This window comes from Schistocerca piceifrons, chromosome 11 (assembly GCF_021461385.2).
Source record: "Schistocerca piceifrons isolate TAMUIC-IGC-003096 chromosome 11, iqSchPice1.1, whole genome shotgun sequence".
In the NCBI taxonomy this organism is placed as follows: domain Eukaryota; kingdom Metazoa; phylum Arthropoda; class Insecta; order Orthoptera; family Acrididae; genus Schistocerca; species Schistocerca piceifrons.
Window position 1 is genome coordinate 2075243 of NC_060148.1, and position 26669 is coordinate 2101911.

The 26669-nt window shown below is 42.5% G+C and overlaps 1 protein-coding gene across 1 annotated transcript; it reads left to right on the forward strand.

The window, feature by feature from the left end:
* Positions 1 to 285: 285 nt before the first annotated feature.
* On the forward strand, positions 286 to 1938 carry LOC124720182 (piggyBac transposable element-derived protein 4-like). The gene has a single exon (XM_047245507.1). It carries the CDS (start codon positions 286 to 288, stop codon positions 1936 to 1938), a length of 1653 nt encoding a protein of 550 aa, XP_047101463.1.
* Positions 1939 to 26669: the final 24731 nt, after the last annotated feature.

Consider the following 26669-nt stretch of genomic DNA (forward strand, 5'->3'; position numbering starts at 1 on the left):
GTTTATTAACAAAATGCGTCCATAGATGTCACGGCAGCGCTGTAATTCATGTTAAAACTTATCTTTGCGTTCTCAGTCTGTATATCATTCAGTTGTTTGTCATCATGTTTCGGCGCGGTTTATCAGACGCAGAAATTGCGGATTTGATCAATCATAGCGACACTCTGGATAATGTAGAGAGTGATTCAGACGATTCTGAATGCAATGGTGTGTTTGAAGGTACGTATTTCCGAATTTTCCACGTAATTGTGCAGTACGCACATATCTGTTGAACATGTGTAAACGATGTATGTAGTTACACATAATGTGATATTCTTTTTAGAAGACGAGATTGATGACAGTTTGTCTTCAGATGAAGACGAGAATGATGTTGAAGGTGTTGCTTCAAATCCAGCAGCTGTGCCGTATCCGAAAGACAGTGAGTGGACTGCAGTTGACACCTACCGACCTCTGCCTGTCAACACGACACCCAGGCAGATACTAGTGGATATTGATGAGTCGAGTTCTGTACTGGATTGCAGTAAAGTGTTCCTTACTGACAGTGACGTAAATGAACTCAAGAGACAGACAAATTTGTATGCATCACAGACAATACAGAAGAAAAGAAGAGGAAATAATCTGAAGCCCCATTCAGTTTTGAGTTCGTGGAAGCCAGTGACTATAAGTGAGATGAGGCGTTTCTTGGGTATTATTTTCCACATGTGTGTTTCGAAAAAGCCAAAAATTGCGGACCATTGGAGCACTAATCCTGTTCTTAGTTGTAACTTTTGTCCCCATGTCATGAGCCGTTTGCGTTTCACTCAGATACTGTCATGCTTGCATCTTGTTGACAATTCAAATCAGAAAAAACCAGGCGAAGATGGATTTCATCCACTTTACAAAGTTTTGCCATATTATAATAATTTGAAGGAGCGATGTATCCAGGCATATCGTCCCTCAGAAAAAGTGACAATTGATGAAGGAATTTGCCCATTTCGAGGTCGTGTGAGTTTCCGTGTTTACATGCAAAATAAGCCTCATAAGTATGGACTGAAAGTATATGCTGTTGCTGAAGCCAGTAGTGGCTATGTTGTAAATTTTGAAGTTTATGCTGGTAAGCATATTGTTGACAATTCTTCGTCTGCGGTTATTTTGCGATTGTTGTCTGACAGCAGCTTGCTGAACAAAGGCCACACTGTGTATTTAGATCGATTTTATTCCAGTCCAGAGCTATTTCAGCAACTGGCAGAGAAAGGCACTGGAGCTGTTGGTACTGTGAACAAATCCAGGAAAGGATTGCCTAAAGATTTAGTATCTGCTAAGCTGAAAAAGGGCGAAATGTCTTTTCGGCGTAAAGATAATGTATTGGCAATGAAGTGGAAAGATAAGAGAGATGTGTATACATTGTCTACAAGGCATCAAGCAACATTTGGTACGCATACTAAGAGAAATGGGTCTGTAGTATTGAAACCACTTCAGGTACTTGATTACAACCTCAATAAAATTGGAGTGGATATTGGAGACCAACGCCTGCAGTACAATCCGTTCCAGCACAGAACTGTGAAATGGTGGCGAAAATTATATTTCCATTTGCTGCTTATGGGAGTATCAAATGCATTTTGGCTGTACAATGCAGTGCACAGGAAGAAAATTACAATAACAGACTTTATAACAGTGCTTGCAGTTCAGCTTGTTGAAGACGACACACTTGAATTCATTCCAAGAAATGAAGGAACTGTAGGTCGGCTAACAAAGAGACATTTTTTGCAGCACATACCTGCAACTACTAAGAAGTATGCTGCTCGTGTGTGTCACGTGTGCAGTTCCAGGAGCAAGAAACAGAGTGGCAAGGCTTCTCGCAAAGAGACACGATACGAATGTGAACAGTGTGGCGTTGCACTCTGCCTGGAACCTTGCTTTAAAATTTTCCACACTAAAAAACAATATGATTCTGTGTGAAATTTATATGTAATACTGTATACTATCAGAAACATGTAATGTAGTGCCACAATTTTGGTTAAAAATAAATCACAATTGTATTCCCTTATTCGTATGACTTTTTCTAAATTCTTAAAACATCTAAGTGATTTCTATAACTGTACCTTAAAGCTGTGCATTGTAAAGTAGTTTCTTTCACTCAGAATTAAAGTAGAAATGTGCAGCTTCAAGATGGTACCAAATTTGCCACAATCCAAACAGTAGATTTGATGCAGTAATTTTTTTAATATTGGTAAAATTGCCCGGTTTCTAGGGACGGGTGCATAAAATAGGCCTGGTACAGAGAGTGTTAACAAGATGAATTCTTTCATTCGCCCATTCGTTCAGCAGCGAGCCACACTATCAAATCTGGTATTTGAAATAAAAGTTTGTTTCCGTATTTGAAATTTTATACATTTTCAAAATTGTTCCTTACATTTACATTATTACAACAGTTTTTACAATGATTATACAGAGTAGTAGGCGTATCATAGGAACTGTACCAGCTTCTTTTAATACAACAATAGCTAGCACTGTAACAATACATTCTTATGATAAAATATATCTAGCAATGCAATTACTTTGTGACACATACTAATTGAAGACAACCATGTACTAAATAACTGAGCACAATATTGACACTGATGTGCTCTACGGTTCTGTATTTGGAACGTCGCCGAGTAGTACATTTTGCTAGGGCACAGCACCTTCATTATTAAAGTAATCACAGTACTTATCCCGAATTCGTTGTGCCTGTCGATGTGGATGTATGTTAACCGTCTGCAGAAGGTTCTGTAGGCCAGTAATTTCCTCTTGACACCACGATCCAGGGAAAATACGATGGTTTTCATCCTCGAAGTCAATTAAACCTCGTGAGATGTAGGCGGGATTCGTTTTCCGCAGCCAGTTGTGCAACGACCAGCAGGATAGTACTACTTTGTCCACCGACTGTATTTTTAAAGATATTGGTTTTTCAAATACTCTAAATTTACTCACATGTATGCCGAAAGTATTTTCTACAACTCTTCGAGCCTTTGAAACTCGTTAGTTGTAGATCCTTTCCTATCGAAACATGTTGCGCCAACTGTAAGGTTTCATCAGATAAGTCTTTAGCGGAAACGCATCATCCCCTACACTAACAAAATCAACACTACCAAGTGAGAGAGAATCAAATATGAGAGCTGATTTCTCAGATGACTATTTATTTACAAATTTATAGATCGATCTTATTTTATTACTCAAACGATTACTTTTTTCTATGCTGGTAATATTTTAAATGATCAATACTATTGTGCTCATCAACCATTTTCGTATTATTGTTTCTTTCTATTCCTTAAATACTTACACCTAGAATACTCGTACATTACTATGTTGAAAATTCAAATAAATAATAAAAGAAAAAGTTGCATACTATATGTTATTGTAACTGCCTGTATGTATTCCATAAGTGCCTTGTGGACCGCTTCGTAGGTTTCAGGTGTAAATTTAGTGCTTGTGTTCTTTGGAACACGATATAAATATTCTAGACTTTTTTAGTCCCCTGTGGCTAAATAGCGTAAAGTTACTTGAAGTTTAATTTTTGCTTTTACTGCTTGTCTCATATTAGTGTCTGGTTTTGAAATCAGACGTGAAACGCGTTCCAAAAGGTAGTCAAACTGCGCACGAGACATTCGTAATAAGATGTTGAAATCTTCAGGATAATGGTTTCTTAGTTCCATGTCAACCAAATTATGTGCCTTCGATGTTCTTTGAAGTGTCCAGTTCCTGACCCACCATCGTCTTTTCTTCCGTTTTCTTGGGGTTCCACCAACCGGTTCATTCTCTGTGTCAAAACGGTAGCGAAAACCGAACTCAGCACAGCACAGCTCTCGATAAGGAGCTCGTTCACGGCCGGCTTGGCGCGATCAACTGAATTACGCTCTCGTTGACACTTGAACACCGTGTGAACTGTCCACGCCCCACGACTGATGGTTTCACTCCTGTCGTGGCACAAAAGCGTGGTACACATTCGTGGTCACGCCCCGCGGGAACCAGCTTTATAAAGGGCTGTACCGGTACTGCCCTAGTAAACACTCCACAACTCCAGCGCAGCAACGTGGAGTGCATCTCAACTTACACTGCTGCCAACTTCAGACTTTCTAGCAAAACGGCTTCCTCATGGAATAAAGACGAGACGTGTAGGTGGGACAGTTCCTGGAAGTATTCAACGTTCACCTTTTGCATTATAAACACCACACATACTCTACTTGATAGTGTATCCCTCAGCAGTCTCCCAACAAATTCTCGCACTTTCTGAAATTAGGTGCTAATCATTTTCAACTGTATGAGCCAGCTATACGCTATCAGCAGAACTTGAATTTCTATAAGGGCATTACTTATCTCTAAACAGCAAGGTAGCTACGTCTACATCTACTGAATGCAACTCCAGTTACCTACTCAAAACGGTTTTAGCCCTTCCATTTGGTATAAGTTAATTGCATGCATGTACCCTTCCATTATTCTTCTGACATTATTGAGACAATATTCAGCAGTTGAAGTCGATGGAGTAACTTCTGTGAATGATGTTACTTCCCATGTTTTAGTGTGGGAACAGTCTTTTATAAGTTTCTGTCACATCGTAGTTAAAATAAGACACCTCTTTTAAATTACTTATTTCCAGTTCGTTAATGAAGTTACTATATGTGAACGTGGATTCGACGTACTTCCTTGGTAATCGTATACAATTTCATTGCGAGGAGCAAACGATCTGCTGAGTTGGAAGCAGCCTGACCCCTACTGAAGGAGGCTTGCCACCTACTGATCGCCCCACCACTGTCGAGCACGAGCAGAATCGTGATCAATGGAGGTCAGTGCGCAAAAATGGGTGTCACAACAGCATCCCAAATTAAAGATCACTCTCAACAACACGAGAGACACTGACACCCCAGGTGGACATCCACAATGGTCACTCTGATATCAAACGCAAAAAGGTGGCGTTGGCCAACTGCACAACATGAATGATGGGGGCTACCTGAGAGGATAAAATCAGATCACCTCGAACAGCGAAGATTGTCGAAACAGTGATAACTGGTGAAGTAATGCACCACAAAGAGTAGCTTGCACAGCAGAAGGAAATGAATCATAATATTAGCAACTTCGAAGAAGATAAAAGACACCAAAGACTGAGTCACCTGTGAGACACCATGGCAGACCATTTTGGCTACCATACTGGAAAGGAAAAGATTAGCCCCAGCTAAGGCTGGAACCCGAGAAAAACCCCAAGGTGTAATATTATTTACTTGTCATTTTCTTATAATATCTTCTTTAGGTATACATGTAGCACATATAAATTCATTGTTCCTGTTTTATCTTTAGCTAAACGTATTATTTGTGGATAAAATTTGTAACAGCAGTCTAAAGAAATAACTTAAAATGGTAAGACTGAACAATACCCACTTTTTGCGAGCAAAGGGATATAAATACAATAAAAATAAAAGTTGTTAAAAACCTGTGGCTGGAAAGGGTAGTTAGCATGCTCTCAAACAGCTTATTTTTTCTGTTTTTGTGAATAACAGTTCATATTTCGAGGACATCTATTACGGCAAAAAATATTTCTAGTGAAATTCTGCTCAAAGAAGCTCATATGCATGTTTTAACCAAAACAAACACTTTTGGATTACAGGAGGCCACTCACTGAGAAACAGAAGTACTGAGTTGTTGATAGGCACAAACAAAAGAAAGAAAACTTGCTAGCTTTATGATTTATTCTTTGACGAGCTAGACTAACAAAAACCAAAATTCTCTATCCCACTGAAGTATATAGTGATGAAACTCGCTTAAAACAGGAAAAAATGCAACAAAACTGGACATACAATGCGTAATTTGCATTTGCAAAACAAGATGCTGAAATAGCAGGCAAGGATTCATATGAATGTCTCACCTGACACTCAGAAAATTCGCAAATCAAATTAATGTCTAGTAAATTCACTCTTCATTATTAATCATAAGTACCACTATGGAGTAAATGGTTTAGGATGTAAGTATTAGATTTTCAATGTTAAAATGGACAATTTTTAGATCTAGCTGTGCTGCTTAGAAAGAAAATGCTGTAGGATAGATTGAATAAAAGTATTCTGTTTGTGGGCCAGTACAGTGAGAAAGATCTCATTAAGTGCAAAGCAGGCAGTACTGGCCTTCTTGGGTTGAACCAAAAACATGCAAACTCTGAGCAAATGTTCCAACAGTAATTAAGTTTCATTGTTGATAATTTAGCCCTGGGTTTTTTTTTTGTCAGTTGGCAATCATTGCCTCATCACTATTTTGTACCTGATGCTAACATGAGTTAATTCACACAAGGTCAGGTGCTGACGCTTCACCCATCTGCTTTGACATGTGATGTCACAGTAAGCCTTGATGTTTTTGAGTCTTTGGGTATGTAGATTGTGTATTGTAGTATTTGGAGGCTCTCTGTTGAGCTGCATGTTTGTTAGTGATTAGTTTGACATGAATTGAATGTTTCATGTTGGTACTGAAAGAATTTGTGCTGGCTTTCTGGTGAGTTACTTTGAAATTGCATATTTTAGCTGATGGTTTCATTTTAATGTTTGGAAATATTAGTGTCATGTGTTTGTTGTGGTCGGAGATTTTATATTTTTCTTTTTTCTTCTGTTGTGAAGAAGATATAAATATTTATGAGTAGCTCAAAGGTTGTTGCAATGGGTATAGTTGTTTGCGTATATCGAAATTGGTGGTGGTGGAAAGTCTTCAAGAATTTTCGGGATTTCCTTGTTGTTGTTGTAGTTGTTGTTGTTGTTTTCTTCAGTCCTGAGACTGGTTTGATGCAGCTCTCCATGTTACCCTATCCTCTGCAAGCTTCTTCATCTCCCAGTACGTACTGCAGCCTTCATCCTTCTGAATCTGCTTAGTGAATTCATCTCTTGGTCTGCCTCTACGATTTTTACCCTCCACGCTGCCCTCCAATATTAAATTGGTGATCCGTTGATGCCTCAGAACATGTCCTACCAACCGATCCCTTCTTCTAGTCAAGTTGTGCCACAAATTTCTCTTCTCCCCTATTGTATTCAATCCTCCTCGTTAGTTACGTGATCTACCCATCTAATCATCAGCATTCTTCTGTAGCACCACATTTCTAAAGCTTCTATTCTCTTCTTGTCTAAACTATTTATCGTCCATGTTTCACCTAAGTCGAAACAAGGCCCCGGGAGTAGATAACATTCCATTAGAACTACTGACAGCCTTGGGAGAGCCAGTCCTGACAAAACTCTACCATCTGGTGAGCAAGATTTATGAGACAGGCGAAATACCCTCAGACTTCAAGAATAATATAATAATTCCAATTCCAAAGAAAGCAGGCATTGACAGACGTGAAAATTACTGAACTATCAGATTAAAATGCCACGGCTGTAAAATACTAATGCGAATTTTTTGCAGGCGAATGGAAAAACTGGTAGAAGCCTTGTTAGTGTTCGATAATTGTTGGATTGTTATTGGTAGGTATCATGGGTACTGATGTACCATCATTGTTTAGGATACATTTCTGATATTAGTCATATGAGCATCGTTTGGTCTTTTGTACTGAGAACTTTGCTTTAGGTAGAGTAAGTGAAAGTGTTGTATCTAGGGCTTTGTCTGAACTATGGGTTTGTTGTTGTGGTCTTCAGTCCTGAGACTGGTTTGATGCAGCTCTCCATGCTACTCTATCCTGTGCAAGCTTTTCATCTCCCAGTACCTACTGCAACCTACATCCTTCTGAATCTGCTTAGTATATTCATCTCTTGGTCTCCCTCTACGATTTTTACCCTCCACGCTGCCCTCCAATACTAAATTGGTGATCCCTTGATGCCTCAGAACATGTCCTACCAACCGATCCCTTCTTCGGGTCAAGTTGTGCCACAAACTTCTCTTCTCCCCAATCCTATTCAATACTTCCTCATTAGTTATGTGATCTACCCATCTAATCTTCAGCATTCTTCTGTAGCACCACATTTCGAAAGCTTCTATTCTCTTCTTGTCCAAACTATTTATCGTCCATGTTTCACTTCCATACATGGCTACACTCCACACGAATACTTTCAGAAATGACTTCCTGACACTTAATTCTATACTGGATGTTAACAAATTTCTCTTCTTCAGAAACGCTTTCCTTGCCATTGCCAGCCTACATTTTATATCCTCTCTACTTCGACCATCATCAGTTATTTTGCTCCCCAAATAGCAAAACTCCTTTCCTATTTTAAGTGTCTCATTTCCTAGTCTAATTCCCTCAGCATCACCCGACTTAATTAGACTACATTCCATTATCCTTGTTTTGCTTTTGTTGATGTTCATCTTATATCCTCCTTTCAAGACACTGTCCATTCCATTCAACTGCTCTTCCAAGTCCTTTGCTGTCTCTGACAGAATTGCAATGTCATCGGCAAACCTCAAAGTTTTTACTTCTTCTCCATGGATTTTAATACCTACTCCGAATTTTTCTTTTGTTTCCTTTACTGCTTGCTCAATATACAGATTGAACAATATCGGGGAGAGACTACAACCCTGTCTTACTCCCTTCCCAACCACTGCTTCCCTTTCATGTCCCTCGACTCTTATAACTGCCATCTGGTTTCTGTACAAATTGTAAATAGCCTTTCGCTCCCTGTATTTTACCCCTGCCACCTTTAGAATTTGAAAGAGAGTATTCCAGTCAACATTGTCAAAAGCTTTCTCTAAGTCTACAAATGCTAGAAACGTAGGTTCGCCTTTCCTTAATCTTTCTTCTAAGATAAGTCGTAAGGTCAGTATTGCCTCACGTGTTCCAGTGTTTCTACGGAATCCAAACTGATCTTCCCCGAGGTTGGCTTCTACTAGTTTTTCCATTCGTCTGTAAAGAATTCGTGTTAATATTTTGCAGCTGTGACTTATTAAGCTGATAGTTCGGTAATTTTCACATCTGTCAACACCTGCTTTCTTTGGGATTGGAATTATTATATTCTTCTTGAAGTCTGAGGGTATTTCGCCTGTTTCATACATCTTGCTCACCAGATGGTAGAGTTTTGTCAGGACTGGCTCTCCCACGGCCGTCAGTAGTTCCAATGGAATATTGTCTACTCCGGGGGCCTTGTTTCGACTCAGGTCTTTCAGTGCTCTGTCAAACTCTTCACGCATTATCGTATCTCCCGTTTCATCTTCATCTACATCCTCTTCCATTTCCATAATATTGTCCTCAAGTACATCGCCCTTGTATAGACCCTCTATATACTCCTTCCACCTTTCTGCTTTCCCTTCTTTGCTTAGAACTGGGTTTTCATCTGAGCTCTTGATATTCATACAAGTCGTTCTCTTATCTCCAAAGGTCTCTTTAATTTTCCTGTAGGCGGTATCTATCTTACCCCTAGTGAGATAGGCCTCTACATCCTTACATTTGTCCTCTAGCCATCCCTGCTTAGCCATTTTGCACTTCCTGTCGATCTCATTTTTGAGACGTTTGTATTCCTTTTTGCCTGTTTCACTTACTGCATTTTTATATTTTCTCCTTTCATCAATTAAATTCAATATTTCTTCTGTTACCCAAGGATTTCTACTAGCCCTCGTCTTTTTACCTACTTGATCCTCTGCTGCCTTCACTACTTCATCCCTCAAAGCTACCCATTCTTCTTCTACTGTATTTATTTCCCCCATTCCTGTCAATTGTTCCCTTATGCTCTCCCTGAATCTCTGTACAACCTCTTGTTCTTTTAGTTTATCCAGGTCCCATCTCCTTAAATTCCCACCTTTTTGCAGTTTCTTCAGTTTTAATCTACAGGTCATAACCAATAGATTGTGGTCAGAGTCCACATCTGCCCCTGGAAATGTCTTACAATTTAAAACCTGGTTCCTAAATCTCTGTCTTACCATTATATAATCTATCTGATACCTTTTAGTATCTCCAGGGTTCTTCCATGTATACGACCTTCTTTCATGATTCTTAAACCAAGTGTTAGTTATGATTATGTTATGCTCTGTGCAAAATTCTACCAGGCGGCTTCATTTCTGTCCCCCAATCCATATTCACCTACTATGTTTCCTTCTCTCCCTTTTCCTACACTCGAATTCCAGTCACCCATGACTATTAAATTTTCGTCTCCCTTCACAATCTGAATAATTTCTTTTATTTCATCATACATTTCTTCAATTTCTTCGTCATCTGCAGAGCTAGTTGGCATATAAACTTGTACTACTGTAGTAGATGTGGGCTTCGTATCTATCTTGGCCACAATAATGCGTTCACTATGCTGTTTGTAGTAGCTTACCCGCATTCCTATTTTCCTATTCATTATTAAACCTACTCCTGCATTACCACTATTTGATTTTGTGTTTATAACCCTGTAGTCACCTGACCAGAAGTCTTGTTCCTCCTGCCACCGAACTTCACTAATTCCCACTATATCTAACTTCAACCTATCCATTTCCCTTTTTAAATGTTCTAACCTACCTGCCCGATTAAGGGATCTGACATTCCACGCTCCGATCCGTAGAACGCCAGTTTTCTTTCTCCTGATGACGACATCCTCTTGAGTAGTCCCCGCCCGGAGATCCGAATGGGGGACTATTTTACCTCCGGAATATTTTACCCAAGAGGACGCCATCATCATGTAATCATACAGTAAAGCTGCATGCCCTCGGAAAAAATTACGGCTGTAGTTTCCCCTTGCTTTCAGCCGTTTGCAGTACCAGCACAGCAAGGCCGTTTTGGTTATTGTTACAAGGCCAGATCAGTCAATCATCCAGACTGTTGCCCTTGCAACTACTGAAAAGGCTGCTGCCCCTCTTCAGGAACCACACATTTGTCTGGCCTCTCAACAGATACCCCTCCGTTTTGGTTGCACCTACGGTACGGCTATCTGTATCGCTGAGGCACGCAAGCCTCCCCACCAACGGCAAGGTCCATGGTTCATGGGGGGGAGGCTGAACTATTCAAATTTCACTTCACCCACTGAACTATGTGAAATTTGAAACACCATGTTTTAGAGTGGTTGGTTCGTGGTATTGAGGACTTTGTTGGAGTTGTGTAGCTCAAGTGAAAATTGTGTTGAGTTTTTGAATTCTGTGTGAATTACTGGTATTGAGGTCTTCATTAGAGATATATATAGGCCCTGTGAAATTTACAACAGAAATAGTTTTCATTTTTGTAATTTTTATTAAATTTTGAGTATTTTGTGCGTGAATAGTTGGGTGAATAGTTGTTTTGCAGTGATGTCATTATTGCCAGTGGGTGGAAGAAATCACTATTCTTTTGAAATTGTGATTGTTTGTTTGTCATGCCACATTAGTAATGTATATATTGTGAAGTGCTGTGAGAATGCTTAATGTCTTGAAGATGCACCCACAAAATGACAGTTGTTAAACACTCGCATCTATCTCCAGCTTCTCACTTACAATTTGATGCAATATGTGATCAGATTAGCTGGATATGTGCTTCAGCATTTGACAACTTAATATTTGTTCAGATGTAGAAGATTTTACTCATAAGTACTTCATTGCATGTTGATTTTTACCTCATTGGCGACAGAGTGGTGTACTCTACACACAGAATTCATGTTACTAATCAGTACGTGTTTAATACTTTTCTAATTTGACCTGTTGTGACGATATTCTACTTACTATTGATCTTTTCTATACTGCCAGGTTCTATCACAAAGTATTTGATAATTCATTCAGTATACCTTTGATTTATTTTCAGAAACACATCACAAATCCAGTACCACACCAGAACTACAGGATTGTACAACTGAACCTCTTATGCCACCACCCTATATTTTTTTGGGATGGTTACTAAGGATAGGCCATGGTGTATACCAAACATCACTATTTTATATTTTACCATCTGTGCCAAATTAATGTGTCTGTTAATATATTAATGTTAGGGCACTGTCAATAGTATTATCACTGATACACTTTAAGAAGATGAAACAGTTTACATTCCCCTGTGAAAACCCACTATCATGTAATGTTTATTGAAATGGATGACACTTGTACCTCATGTGTTGGAGTTACTGTTGCAATGAATGTGATGTTTTAGTATGACATGTTAAAAACAACTGCAGTAAAATAAATCTGTTTATTTCAAAAGGAGTTATGTCTTTTACATTTGTTGTTTTGTCTCATTTTATATGAGTGTGTGTTCACAATCCCTTCTCCCATCCCCACCCAGGGAAAGTAATTACAGAATCATTGCGTAATGTTACATCCTGTGTGTGTATGTCATGGAAGGGGGGGGGGGGGGAGTGCACACACTTTTGAGAATAGTTTATTGGTCCATCCACTAATGATTATAGGTCCAAGGGTAATATTTTTTGACTGAGTTGCTTACATTTCCTCAAAAGTAAAGCTGTGAAAAATATGAAATTAAAATATTTTGTGACTGGGTCTGCATGGAATGCTGAATGTTTTGTTATAATATATACAGTTGCTCAACATTTATTCGATTACTGTGAACTGTTAGACATCAGCAGTACTAGGTACACATGGAATACCTATTAGTGACGAAAATTTCTGCCGGACTGCGACTTGAACCTACATTTCTCTCTTATTGTGAGGAAATATTCCATGAAGTACTGGATTTGCAGTCAGATGTTACTGAACCAGTCTTCCAGCAATGTGAATGGAATGAAGAGATACTGAATATTCATCTGTCTGAGAAACCTCAGCGAAGATTCAGTGTGTATATGCTTAGAATAAAGTATAAAAAGCCAGTTGTAACACACTCAGCCAATGATACACAGCTTCTTATTTGTCATGTGTTCAGTTCTTTTCCTTTGATTCTTTCCACACGTCACCTCTCCTCTGCTTGTAACTTCAGATTGATCAGTCTGTGAGAGTACATAATGGGCTCTGAAAATCAACACTGAGTTCTTCTACATATTTTGTTTGGTTTGTCATTTTGGATATGATATGATCTTGAAGAAATAGAACAAGCAGAAGTAGCAGCTGTTATGACCAGTGCTTGATTTGTGAAAAAGTAGTGGTACCCCCCAATGAACCATGGACCTTGCCGTCGGTGGGGAGGCTTGCGTGCCTCAGCGATACAGATGGCCGTACCGTAGGGGCAACCACAACGGAGGGGTATCTGTTGAGAGGCCAGACAAACGTGTGGTTCCTGAAGAGGGCTAGCAGCCTTTTCAGTAGTTGCAGGGGCAACAATCTGGATGATTGACTGATCTGGCCTTGTAACATTAACCAAAACGGCCTTGCTGTGCTGGTACTGCGAACGGCTGAAAGCAAGGGGAAACTACAGCCGAAATTTTTCCCGAGGGCATGCAGCTTTACTGTATGATTACATGATGATGGCGTCCTCTTGGGTAAAATATTCCGGAGGTAAAATAGTCCCCCATTCGGATCTCCGGGCGGGGACGTTATCAGGAGAAAGAAAACTGGCATTCTATGGATCGGAGCGTGCAATGTCAGATCCCTTAATCGGGCAGGTAGGTTAGAAAATTTAAAAAGGGAAATGGATAGGTTAAAGTTAGATATAGTGGGAATTAGTGAAGTTCGGTGGCAGGAGGAACAAGACTTTTGGTCAGGTGATTACAGGGTTATAAATACAAAATCAAATAGGGGTAATGCAGGAGTAGGTTTAATAATGAATAAAAAAATAGGAGTGCGGGTAAGCTACTACAAACAGCATAGTGAACGCATTATTGTGGCCAAGATAAACACGAAGCCCACGCCTACTACAGTAGTACAAGTTTATATGCCAACTAGCTCTGCAGATGATGAAGAAATTGATGAAATGTATGACGAGATAAAAGAAATTATTCAGGTAGTGAAGGGAGACGAAAATTTAATAGTCATGGGTGACTGGAATTCATCAGTAGGAAAAGGGAGAGAAGGAAACATAGTAGGTGAATATGGATTGGGGGTAAGAAATGAAAGAGGAAGCCGCCTGGTAGAATTTTGCACAGAGCATAACTTAATCATAGCTAACACTTGGTTCAAGAATCATAAAAGAAGGTTGTATACCTGGAGATACTAAAAGGTATCAGAGAGATTATATAATGGTTAGACAGAGATTTAGGAACCAGGTTTTAAATTGTAAGACATTTCCAGGGGCAGATGTGGATTCTGACCACAATCTATCGGTTATGAACTGCAGATTGAAACTGAAGAAACTGCGAAAAGGTGGGAATTTAAGGAGATGGGACCTGGATAAACTGAAAGAACCAGAGGTTGTAGAGAGTTTCAGGGAGAGCATAAGGGAACAATTGACAGGAATGGGTAGCTCTGAGGGATGTAGTAGTGAAGGCAGCAGACGATCAAGTAGGTAAAAAGACGAGGGCTAATAGAAATCCTTGGGTAACAGAAGAAATATTGAATTTAATTGATGAAGGGAGAAAATATAAAAATGCAGTGAATGAAGCAGGCAAAAAGGAATACAAACGTCTCAAAAATGAGATCAACAGGAAGTGCAAAATGGCTAAGCAGGGATGGCTAGAGGACAAATGTAAGGATGTAGAGGCTTGTCTCTCTAGGGGTAAGATAGATACTGCCTACAGGAAAATTAAAGAGACCTTTGGAGAAAGGAGAACCACTTGCATGAATATCAAGAGCTTTGATGGAAACCCAGTTCTAAGCAAAGAAGGGAAAGCAGAAAGGTGGAAGGAGTATATAGAGGGCCTATACAAGGGCGATGTACTTGAGGACAATATTATGGAAATGGAAGAGGATGTAGACGAAGACGAAATGGGAGATAAGATACTGCGTGAAGAGTTTGTCAGAGCACTGATAGACCTGAGTCGAAACAAGGACCCGGGAGTAGACAACATTCCATTAGAACTACTGATGGCCTTGGGAGAGATGAAAATTACCGAACTATCAGTTTAATAAGTCACAGCTGCAAATTACTAACGCGAATTGTTTACAGACGAATGGAAAAAATGGTAGAAGCGGACCTCGGGGAAGATCAGTTTGGATTCCGTAGAAATGTTGGAACACGTGAGGCAATACTAACCTTACAACTTATCTTAGAAGAAAGATTAAGAAAAGGCAAACCTACGTTTCTAACATTTGTAGACTTAGAGAAAGCTTTTGACAATGTTAACTGGAATACTCTCTTTCAAATTCTGAAGGTGGCAGGGGTAAAATACAGGGAGCGAAAGGCTATTTACAATTTGTAGAGAAACCAGATGGCAGTTATAAGAGCCGTGGGGCATGAAAGGGAAGCAGTGGTTGGGAAAGGAGTGAGACAGGGTTGTAGCCTCTCCCCGATGTTATTCAATCTGTATATTGAGCAAGCAGTAAAGGAAACAAAAGAAAAATTCGGAGTAGGTATTAAAATCCATGGAGAAGAAGTAAAAACTTTGAGGTTTGCCGATGACATTGTAATACTGTCAGAGACAGCAAAGGACTTGGAAGAGCAGTTGAATGGAATGGACAGTGTCTTGAAAGGAGGATATAAGATGAACATCAACAAAAGCAAAACGAGGATAATGGAATGTAGTCAAATTAAATCAGGTGATGCTGAGGGAATTAGATTAGGAAATGAGACACTTAAAGTAGTAAAGAAGTTTTGCTATTTAGGGAGTAAAATAACTGACGATGGTAGAAGTAAAGAGGATATAAAATGTAGAATGGCAATGGCAAAGAAATCGTTTCTGAAGAAGAGAATTTTGTTAACATCGAATATAGATTTAAGTGTCAGGAAGTCGTTTCTGAAAGTATTTGTATGGAGTGTAGCCATGTATGGAAGTGAAACATGGACGATAACTAGTTTGGACAAGAAGAGAATAGAAGCTTTCGAAATGTGGTGCTACAGAAGAATGCTGAAGATAAGGTGGGTAGATCACGTAACTAATGAGGAGGTATTGAATAGGATTGGGGAGAAGAGAAGTTTGTGGCACAACTTGACTAGAAGAAGGGAGCGGTTGGTAGGACATGTTTTGAGGCATCAAGGAATCACAAATTTAGCATTGGAGGGCAGCGTGGAGGGTAAAAATCGTAGAGGGAGACCAAGAGATGAATACACCAAGCAGATTCAGAAGGATGTAGGTTGCAGTAGGTACTGGGAGATGAAGAAGCTTGCACAGGATAAATTAGCATGGAGAGGTGCATCAAACCAGTCTCAGGACTGAAGACCACACCAACAACAACAACAACCAGTAACCGTGACCTACCACCAAATGTTTCTCATTAATGTCTGTAAAACATTATTTTAATGGTTTTTTATCAGAGGTATCAGTATGGTATGCTATCACAAATCAAGCACTGGTTATAACAACAAAAGCAATTGCCTGGTTTAAAATAGTCACACTGACAGTACCTGGATTGCTTTGTCATATCACAGCAATAAAAAAGGAAGTTAGTTTGACAATTAGACAACATATATTCAGTATCTCTGCTATGTGGTGAGTAGCAACTACCCTTTTCATAACATTGTCACTATTACGTAATGGATTTTCCATTGTCTGAAGGTTAGTGTTTATTGTACCATTGGCCACAGGAGTAAGGACAGACTATCAGGATTCTACCAACAGACAGAGCTTATCTCTTACTTTGTGGTCTCCATCGAGATGGACACAATCATCCTCAAGGCTATTCACATCAGATAAGTGGCTGAGTAGCAGGCAACAGCATATTGCCTCAAACTGAATTAGTGATAAGTAAAGAAAATAAACAGAGAGGAAATTTGTTCAGTGCATAAACTTGAAACTGATATTCAGTTGACAGATTTTTTTACCAAAAGTTGGCTTACACTACACAGTGTTTTCACAGTAGAAGTTTTCTTCTTAATTGAAAGTCATGACAGTTTCTGTTCATCATTATGTTTGAGAATTATTCCCAAACTATATGTATATATAAAAAAGCTTTTAGTCATGACTGAAGTATAGTGAGTTTGATTTCGTGGCTATTATTTATTTCCATTTATCTGCTTTCCTTTACTGATTTTCTCCAGCTGCCATATGTGACACAGCTGTTTCTGTCAGAATGATGGATTTTCATTCCCTTACAATCCAAATGTCAAAAAGGTAAAAAAAAAAAAAAAATATGGAAATTCCTTATAAATTGCAAAAGAATGAAATACTGCATAACTGGAGCTTTAGTAGTTATGCGAGGCTATTTGTCTGTATGGAGGCTGAGAATCTGGAAGATTGCAGCGAAGTGCAGGAAGGCTTGCAGAGCATCAACAATTGGTGGAGTGCCTTGCATTGTGAATAACTGTCAAGGCAGATCTCCATGTTGATGCACCACTTTCTAGTGAGCAACAGTTTTTTAGTTGTGCCATTAATTTCTCTTCTTACCAGATATATTCAGTGCCACCTATTTAGTTATCCGGTATACCCACACAATCCTCACCATTCTTCTGTAACCCTACATTTCAGACGCTTTATTCTTATGCAAATTAATTTTCAGGTTGTGTAAACACGTACATTATCACCCTAAATGAACACTGACGTTAACAAGACTGAATACGTGTTTTGTTGTGATGACTGATCTGTAGTGTAACCAGAGGATTAGGTTAGGGTGGCTAGGTGACAGTTGAGTCATTTGTGGCCAAACTGAAGTGTGAAAGCAGTGTGCTAAGAGTGAAGTATTGTCCCATACCTGTGCAGACAGTATTGTACGGGTGGGTACAGTGGAAGTGGTGGGGGTTTCATTGCGTGTGAACACTATCTGGCAGGGGAGATTCAGTTCAATGAATGAGTCCTGCTCAAAAGCAGAACTCCTAAGCTACACTTAGTGAGTCTGCAAAAGATCTCACGGACATCTCACCCCAGTATGACTAATAATATAACTGACTGAAGTGGCTAATAAGAAAAATCACTCCATTAACAATTAATGCAACTGCTGATAGTGTACTAAGCACACTGCTCAGCAGATTACTGCATACTAAGATGGTCACCCCCTCGTAACAAAAAGGTAGTCACACCTGGGGCAGTGTGGCTGCCAAGCTATTTTGAGCTAGATGTAACATATTGATCTGCAGAGCAGCATGATGTCTATGTTCATGCCATATTTAGTGCACTTTTTGTTATAAAAATGAAGTGCAAGGTAAATTCAGAAAGCACATACAGGTTAACAAACAACTATCTTGTGAGTGCACGACATGCATGGTACGTATTGTAAAAAAATAAATAAATAAATAAAAAATAAAAAAAAAGAATGTCATACTGTCATTTAACCACATACATTGTACATAATCTATTTTATTTCAAGATAAATAGTTGAGGACATCTAACTGGTACATGACTTCAATATATCACTGTTTGTTTATCTTCCATGCAATGACTAAAAATTTAAATATTACTTGCTTTGGTCATGTTTTCATTTTTATTGTTACTGTTACAAATTTGTAGAGAAATCCATGAAAAAGGAAACAATTACAGTCCTTTCATAGGACAGTTTTACAAATGTTCAATTATATTAGTAGGACATTGCAAAAAACAAATACACAGAATTTGGATGAAAACAAAGAAGTCATTGTATGAGAGTCTGCCAGAACAAGAAGGAAACAGTGATCTTTTTATGGGTGGTTCTGAGCAAATTACTTTGCTGGGAGCATCTGGATTCAATGCAATCCAGGAGCTAGCTGCTGCTGTTTGTATGCAATGTCCTTATAACAGAAGACTATGTATAAAGTGGAGACAATGATGTGCTGCTGTCTGAGAATCCAGCTTTACCCCTTTGTGGTGATGATTCACAATTACTCTCATTAAAAAATAAAATTGGTATTCTTAGTATTCCATCAGGTGTACACAAGAAGACTACATTATGTGTTAATAAACACCGGCTCAGTGAAGATAAGCTACAACTGTACATATCATGGGGGATGGTCCTGGCATACTGCAGCATATCGAGCTGGGATCCACCACCTGCTCTAATTACACCCCAACTACTACCAATAAATTTTTCTCTTCTTTCTGTCTCTGGGTGGCTTTTGGTTCTGATTTTCAGTAATATTTGTATGTGATGTAGGCATAAATCTGCCCATTTGTTATTTAGTTCAGGTTTCATTGTTACAGTTGTAGTCTCAGCGTCTGACAGCAAAAATACAATTAGTTTTGTTTAAAACTGTGTTAATTAAAGGTTATGTCTGATTAAAAATTTTAATAAAGTAAATAGCAGTGAAAATATTTTGAGGTAATTGAGCTAATAAATAGATTTGGTAGCATTCCTACTTTTCATTAACATAGTTAAAATTTTGTGGAAAAAATTAACTTACAAGATAATCATCATTAAATTTCAGAAGTAGACACATTTTACATTGCAAATTTTGACTCTGTGCTTATTAGATTTCATCTCCGAGTGGTGTACTTCTGTTACTCCAGTTTTTGTGTACACGGTGGTTTACTTCATTAACTGATTAGTTATGAAAATTGTGTAATCTTCCACGATGTTCAGTATTGCGCTCGTACCTGTAAATGGATTAGTTCCAATGCGGATGCATAAAATGATTCCACATACTATTCCAAAGTCCTAGATCACTACACTTTTTACAGACCAAATTATTGTTAATAATTATAGTCTATACTGAGTAGTATATTTTTTTCATATGACGTAAAGAAATTGGTCATCATCCAACAATTGGACCTTGAAGACAACATATGAAAAGTGAGACCAAAATTGTGGCGGTGTGTACATTTTCGAGCAAACACCATCCTGAACTGATTACGATTTTCCACTTTATGACTTCAGAATGGTGTGCTACTGAAGAGGTCACATAGAAGTGACTACATAATTGTCCCATGGGGCTTATCCTGTAATAGACGCAAAATCTGACCCACATCACAACACACTCCAGTCCTGTCCCTGACGTCTCCCATCGCATGGAAGGCAGGGGAAAATGTGAAAGCAGTCATGTGATCTACACAGTTATCTGCAGCCACTTTCTGTCACACTACACGGTCATGTCCACTGCCAAGTTGTGTCTCCAAATGAATGGCCAATGCCAAACTGGCCGAGAGACAGCCGGATCACCCATTTGCCGAGCATGCCACCCGACACGATATGCTTGAATTCAGTGACTTCTTCACTGACTGGATTCTTTCCGCCCACACCACCACCCTCATCTTAACCTTCCCTGCTCCCACTGACATTCTCCGGCCCTACACAAATTCTACCCCACCGGCACACTGTCAATATGTTTCTCCCTTCTCTACTTTACTCCACTTCCCCCACAGCCCCAGCATAGCCTGCAGATGCTGCAACTAGCAGCTCACTAGCCTGTCTCTACTATGTCCCAGCATCCTCCACTCTCTCTCTCTCTCTCTCCTGCTCAGTTTCATTTTTCCATTTTCTAGATTCGTCAATGACTCTAAAATATTGTTGTGCACATTTCACAAGTGGGATTTCAAAATGTTTAAACAAACAATTTTTGTAAGTTCTACCTAAGTACACAAAATGGACATAATTTGATTTTCATTGTAAGTGTCAATCACTCATAGTGATATCTCAAACTGAGATCATGATTTAATGTATAGTTTACTGCAATAGGTGTGCAACTGGTGCCACTTGCAGAATAGTAAGATTCAGTTTTTGGATTCTGCTATCTCTCAATTGTACAATCACAGTTCTTTTATTTTGGACTATGCAGTACAGTACTGAGAAGTTCACAATCCATGGTGCTTATTCACTACCTCTATAAATTTCAGTTACTGCTCTTAAAATGTCTTGCCAGGCTGTTCTGCCACTTGCGTTTATTCATAAATTTTTGTTTGTCTGAAGTAATGGTATTGTGATCAGATATCTCATTACACATATTTCATTAATCCTAATGGTACATGGAAAATAAAAGGTAACTGTGAAAGTAAATACCTTTTTTATGTTTTCTTGTATCGTGTCCTGACATGAGGTCCTTCCTACGCAAGATTATACCTACTTAACCCAGAGTCCTTTTTTGTTACTCTTTGTCTTAGGTACATATCACAAAATATTTATGCTGGATAGCACCTTTGTGGATGTAGATCAGCTGCAACTGTTACTGCTCTCATTTACAACAGCAGTGTTCTGTTACTGTGTGTACTAATCCATAGAAGTACTAGTATTATTACATGCTACCACTTTGTCAAAAGGAAGGAATTATGACTGATCCAAGCGCTATAATGCTTATCCCTGAATTAATTAAAATTTTGGTGATTAACACAAATTGAATTCAGTATTAATCATCTGAGAAAGATCATTTTAATCCAGAAAGTTATGCAAATGGAGTGAAAGGTTTCATGTACTTTTTTATTTATTCTGTTTAGCCTTCAGCAGTATAACACTATTTAGCCAAGGTTCCTTGTACTTGGAATGTGTTTATTGTTTATGGATTCATCGCCTCAACCAACTCATTGCATTAGTATGTAGACTACTCCATAATTTAATTGTAAGATATGCATATTAACACTATGTGTAGGTATCTATTCCCCATTTGAAATTTTAGTTTTCCTTAATTTGCTTGATGAACCTATAATTTACTTAACAGTAACTCTTACAGTCATATCTTGTATATGAAGAATAGAAATATTTACAAAATGGACTCAATCGTCATATGATTTTTTTTTTTCTTTATTGTGATTTTAACACCTTATACAAAGGCGGGCTGTCAGCAGCACAATACGCCACTCTTCAGCCTTGAGTGTTACAACAAGTAGGACATAAAGGTGGCACAGAGTAGACAGTAAAAACGGTGGGCAAAAAAAAAAAAAAAAAAAAAAAAAAAAAAAAAAAAACATGGAGCCGTTCACGCTAGACGAGAAACATCACGAACACTGGGCGACACGATGCACAGAACATGGATGATGGCGACGGCACGTGAACGGTGGGGGCGTGACGGCGAACAACACTACACACAAACGAAGGCACACACACGAAACACTGACGGCGGTGATCTCTGGCGTGCGAATGTTCACTGAGCGTGTGCGAGTCCGGTGACCTGCCAAGAGGGGTGGAGGAGGAAGGGGAGTGGGAGAGCGACAGGGTAGAGCAGAGATGCCACGATCGGTGGAGAGGGAGGAAGGGGGAGTGAAGCCCGGTGTAGTGGGTGGAGGGAGGGGCTGGGTGAAAAGGAAAGGGAAGGGATGGGAAGGGAAGAGAAGGGAGGGAGTGAATGCCCAGGCGTATCGAGGCCGTTATTACGCCCAAAGGTTCTGGGTACTGATTTCTCAGAATGTGTGCACCCAAATTGCTTCAAAATGTAATCACATGTCAGTTCTAGTATAATATATTTGTTCAATGAATACTCGTTCATCATCTGCATTTCTTCATGGTGTACTAATTTTAATGGCCAGTAGTGTATTTGTCTCCCAGAACGTGAATGTATATTGAATCCCCCTCTATGGGTATCAATATAAAGCCATGTGAAGAGCTACAATGGTATAAAAAAAACGTGTGCTGCCAGTCCGTAATTTGCCACAGAATAGCATTCCGTAAATTTCACCTCAGCTCTGCGCATGCGCGTGGAACCGCCGGCGACTGCTTAAACGAACCTAAAACCGTACGCCGCCAATGCAACTCGTTTTCGGCCAATCGCGAACCGTAGACGGCGAGAAGAGACGGGGCTGAAAGGATCGCCGTATTATCTGAGGCAGCGTCTTTGGCTGACATCTGTTGGCAACGCCGAACAACTCTACCGTATTGAAGCGCTGCATATTTCACTTCGCGTTGACAAGTTCAACACGAAAACGTTCGAATTAACATTCATTTTAGCAGGTATATCACTTGCTTATTCGTAGTTTGCTAACAAAATAGCAATAAGCGCCCATGTATTTTTATTATCTGTGAACAATATACTTCATACCCACAAATTTTCTTGGTAAGGTGTGCTATACATATGGTAACTTGCCACAAATAAGACACATCTCCGGCGGTACACCGCAAGGTTACCGCCCTTCGATTGTGCCTTTTTCGCGCTAATCGAAGTGTTAGGGGTTCCAGGTGCCAGCCAGCCAGCCAGCCAGCCAGCAGTTCCCGGTCCCGGCCTGCAGCAGTGGTCCCGCAGCCAGCCAGCCAGCCAGCCAGCCAGCCAGCCAGCCAGCCAGCCAGCCAGCCAGCCAGCCAGCCAGCCAGCCCGCCCGCCGGTGGCAGCAGCAGTCCAGCCAGCAGCAGTCCAGCCAGCAGCAGTCCAGCCAGCAGCAGCAGCAGCAGCAGCCGCCGCAGCCGCCCCGGCCCCGTCCGCGGCAGCAGCGTCCCTGCCTCTCGCCGTCGCCGTCGCCGTCGCCGTCGCCGTCGCCGTCGCCGTCGCCGTCGCCGTCGCCGTCGCCGTCGCCGTCGCCGTCCGTCGTCCCCCAGTGTGTGTCCTGTCCTTTTAGTGCTGTGTTTTTCTTTCTTCTTCTTGTCGTCATGTCCGCCCCCACCACCACCGTCACTACTACCACCACCGCCATCGTGTATACGTCCCCTTCCGCCGCCTCCACCACTATCACTTGGTGTGCCCCATCCCACCCCCCTCCTTCCATCCCTCCCCTCCTCTCTATCCCTTCGCCCTCGCTCTTTGTCTCCCCGTCTCCCGCCTCTTCCTCTCGTTCTGATCCCTTCCCCCCACTCCCCCAGCCTGTCACTGCAGCTCCGGCTAGGGTGGTGGCCCGTCGGGCCACTGCCCACGCCCAGCTCTCCCCATCGCCATCGCCATCGCCATCACCGCCACCACCGTCATCATCGTCACCATCACCATCACTGCCACATTCGCCTGCACCGTCACAGTCACTATCTCCGGCGCCGCCTGCTGCGTCCGTGCCGGGACCTGTCCCTTCCCACCACCTCCCCATCGTTCCCGTCCCTCCTGTCACCACCCGCCCATCTGCCGCTGTCAAACGCCCTAGTGGCGCCTCCACTTCCTCTGCTCCTAAAAAGGCTCCACCCCGCCCGCCATCCCCACCCCAAAATGCCATGGACGTCTCCCCCCCAGGCCCCGCTCCCTCCTCCTCCTCCTCCTCCTCCTCCCCACCCGGTCTCTCCAACTATCTCCTGTCCCGTCCCGATCCTTCATTCCTCGAGGCCCGGAATCTCTCCCTCCTCCTCCGCCAACATTTCCCTGGCGCCCCCATCTCTCTCCTTACTCCCAGACGGGATTCCGTTCTCATCTCCTCCCCCAGCCCAACCCTCCATACTGACATCCTCTCCCGCCTCCCCATCACCCGTTTTGGCCCTAACGCCTCCCTCACCCCTGCTCCCTCCCCATCTCCTACCCGCCAACCCCAACCCCCGCGTCGCCCGCCGACCCTCACCGCCGTGATCACTCGGCTTAGTCCGTCGATCACGGAGGAGGAGGTGTTGGCGGAGCTGAAGGCCCATCCCACCCTGGAGGTGCGGGCAGTCCGCCGCATTTTTAACGCGACCGGCCCCACCCGCCTTATGCGGGTGTTCTCTGAGGACGCCCCCTCCATTGACCGTCTCCTGAAGGAGGGTGCCCTCCTCTTCAATCAGCGGTACAAAGTCGACCCCTCCCGTTCCCCCCCTCAATCCCTGCGCTGCCAGAGATGTCTGCGCTACAATGCACACACAACAGCCGAGTGCCGCGAGGCCCCCACATGCCCGCATTGTCGCCAAGCGCACTTCCTCCGGCAGTGCCCCAACCTCCAATCCCCTCCCTCCTGTAATACCTGCAGCCTCCCCCACCCTACCTACTCCCCAAAGTGTAAAGCCCGGCCCCCTCCCACCACCCCTGAACTCACCGTCCCTGTCCGTCCCCTGGACGCCCCCACCCCTCCTGGCAATTCCCTTCGTCCCCCTCCCACTGCTGAGGACATCATCAGGTTCCTCACCATTGTCCTCCAAAACGTCCATCCCTTTCAGCGCCCCCACACCCTCCAACAGATCTCCCTCGCCGCCCGTTCCATATTCCACCTTAAAATGTACGCCACCTTTTCCAATAACCAGGCCCATTTCACCTTCTCCCGCCTTGACACCCTCGTATAAGTCCTTATCATGGCGCGACAGCATCGTATCCTTTTCAACAATATCCGCTCCCTTCCCGCCAACAAGAACCTCTTCCTGCACACCCTTGCTACCCACCGTGTGGATGCCTTCCTCCTCAACGAAACCTTCCTCCAACCCCACCACTCCATCCACACCTCCCCCTATCTCCTCCACCGCTCCGATAATCCCCTCCCAGTTGCGCGTGGCGGAGTTGCCATTGGCCACCACCGCCAGATCCCCGTTCGGCTCCAGCCTCTCCTTCCCGACCCCACCGAACACCTGATCCTTAGTCTCTTCTTCCCCGGCCTTACCATTACCTGTGCCACCATCTATGTCCGCCCCAACGCCCCTCTTCCTTTCGACTTCCTCTCCCACATCGACCGTAGCTTCTCCTCCTATGTGATCGCCGCTGACCTCAACATCCATAGTCGCTCCGCTGCCCAGTTACGGCGGTGGCATCGGTTCCTCTCCTCCCTTCAAGGCGACCTCATCCCCATCCCCCAGCACACTCGTCCCGAATCCAACTCCACTCCCGATGTTATCCTCTCCTCCCCCAACCTCCTTGGTCGCATTACGGTGGATGTCCTGGAGCCTATTGGTAGCGACCATCTCCCTGTCCTCCTCACCGTTTCAGACGGCCGTCGCCCCCGCCCCGACCCTCGTCATGACCCTCCCCCTAAGTACATCCATGACTATTCCCGTGCCGACTGGAATGCCTACCGGGATACCCTCTCCACTCAGGTCGATAGCCACCCTCTCGCCTACCGCCGTCCCGATGATGTCACCCATGCCGCCTCCTTTCTCCAGCAGACCTTGTCTGAGGCCGTGGAGGCCCACGTCCCTACTGTTGCCATCCACCCCCACCGTCCTACCTTACCACCACAGGCTGTCCTCCTCCTCCGTGAATCCCGTCGTCTCTACCGTGCCTTCCTCCGCACGCGTGACCCGGACACCCTACGACGCCACCGGCAACTACAGCGACACATTCGAAATTTGCTCGCGGCCAAGAAACGCCGGGACTGGCGACAGACATGCACCCGTTTAACTGCTACCCTCCCTATAAACTCGTCCAAGTTCTGGACCGCTTTCCGTCGCCTTACCGGAACTACACCCTCCCCCTACTATCCTCTTCTCCACGATGATCACCCCTTCCCTGACGCCCTTAGTAAGGCCAATCACTTTGCCTCCTACCTGTCCGATGTGTTTTCCATCCCTGATGATCCCCAGTTCGATTACTCCCTCTTCCCAGATATCCGCGATCGAACTGACACCTCTGTCCCTCCCCTCGCTCCTGGTTTCCAGTACTTGGACCACATTCCACACACGGACCTTAATGCCCCCATCACCACACAAGATCTCATCCATACACTCCGCACCAAACGCAACACCGCTCCTGGTCACGATCGTGTCACCTACCGTCACCTTCGTGAAGCTCCTGTCTCTTTTCTCTCCACCCTGGCCAGGCTCTACAATGTAGTCCTGTCCACCGGTTACTACCCCGACCTGTGGAAAACCTCCCGTATCCTCATGTTCCTCAAACCTGGCAAACCGCCGTCCGCCGTCTCCTCCTACCGTCCCATCAGCCTTACCTCGGTCTTCAGCAAGGTCCTGGAATCTATCCTCACCCGCCGCATCCACCAGCATCTCCGCCAGCACCGCCTCCTCCCCGTTACCCAGTGTGGCTTTCGGCCGTCCTTCTCTTCTGACGATCTTCTCCTTCACCTCACTCATCTCCTTTCCGAACAGCTCAATTCCCGTCGCTCCGCAATCTTCCTCTCTCTTGACCTCGAACGCGCATATGACCGCGTATGGCATTCCGGTCTCCTCTTCAAGCTCCAAACCTTCGCCCTTCCCATTAACTA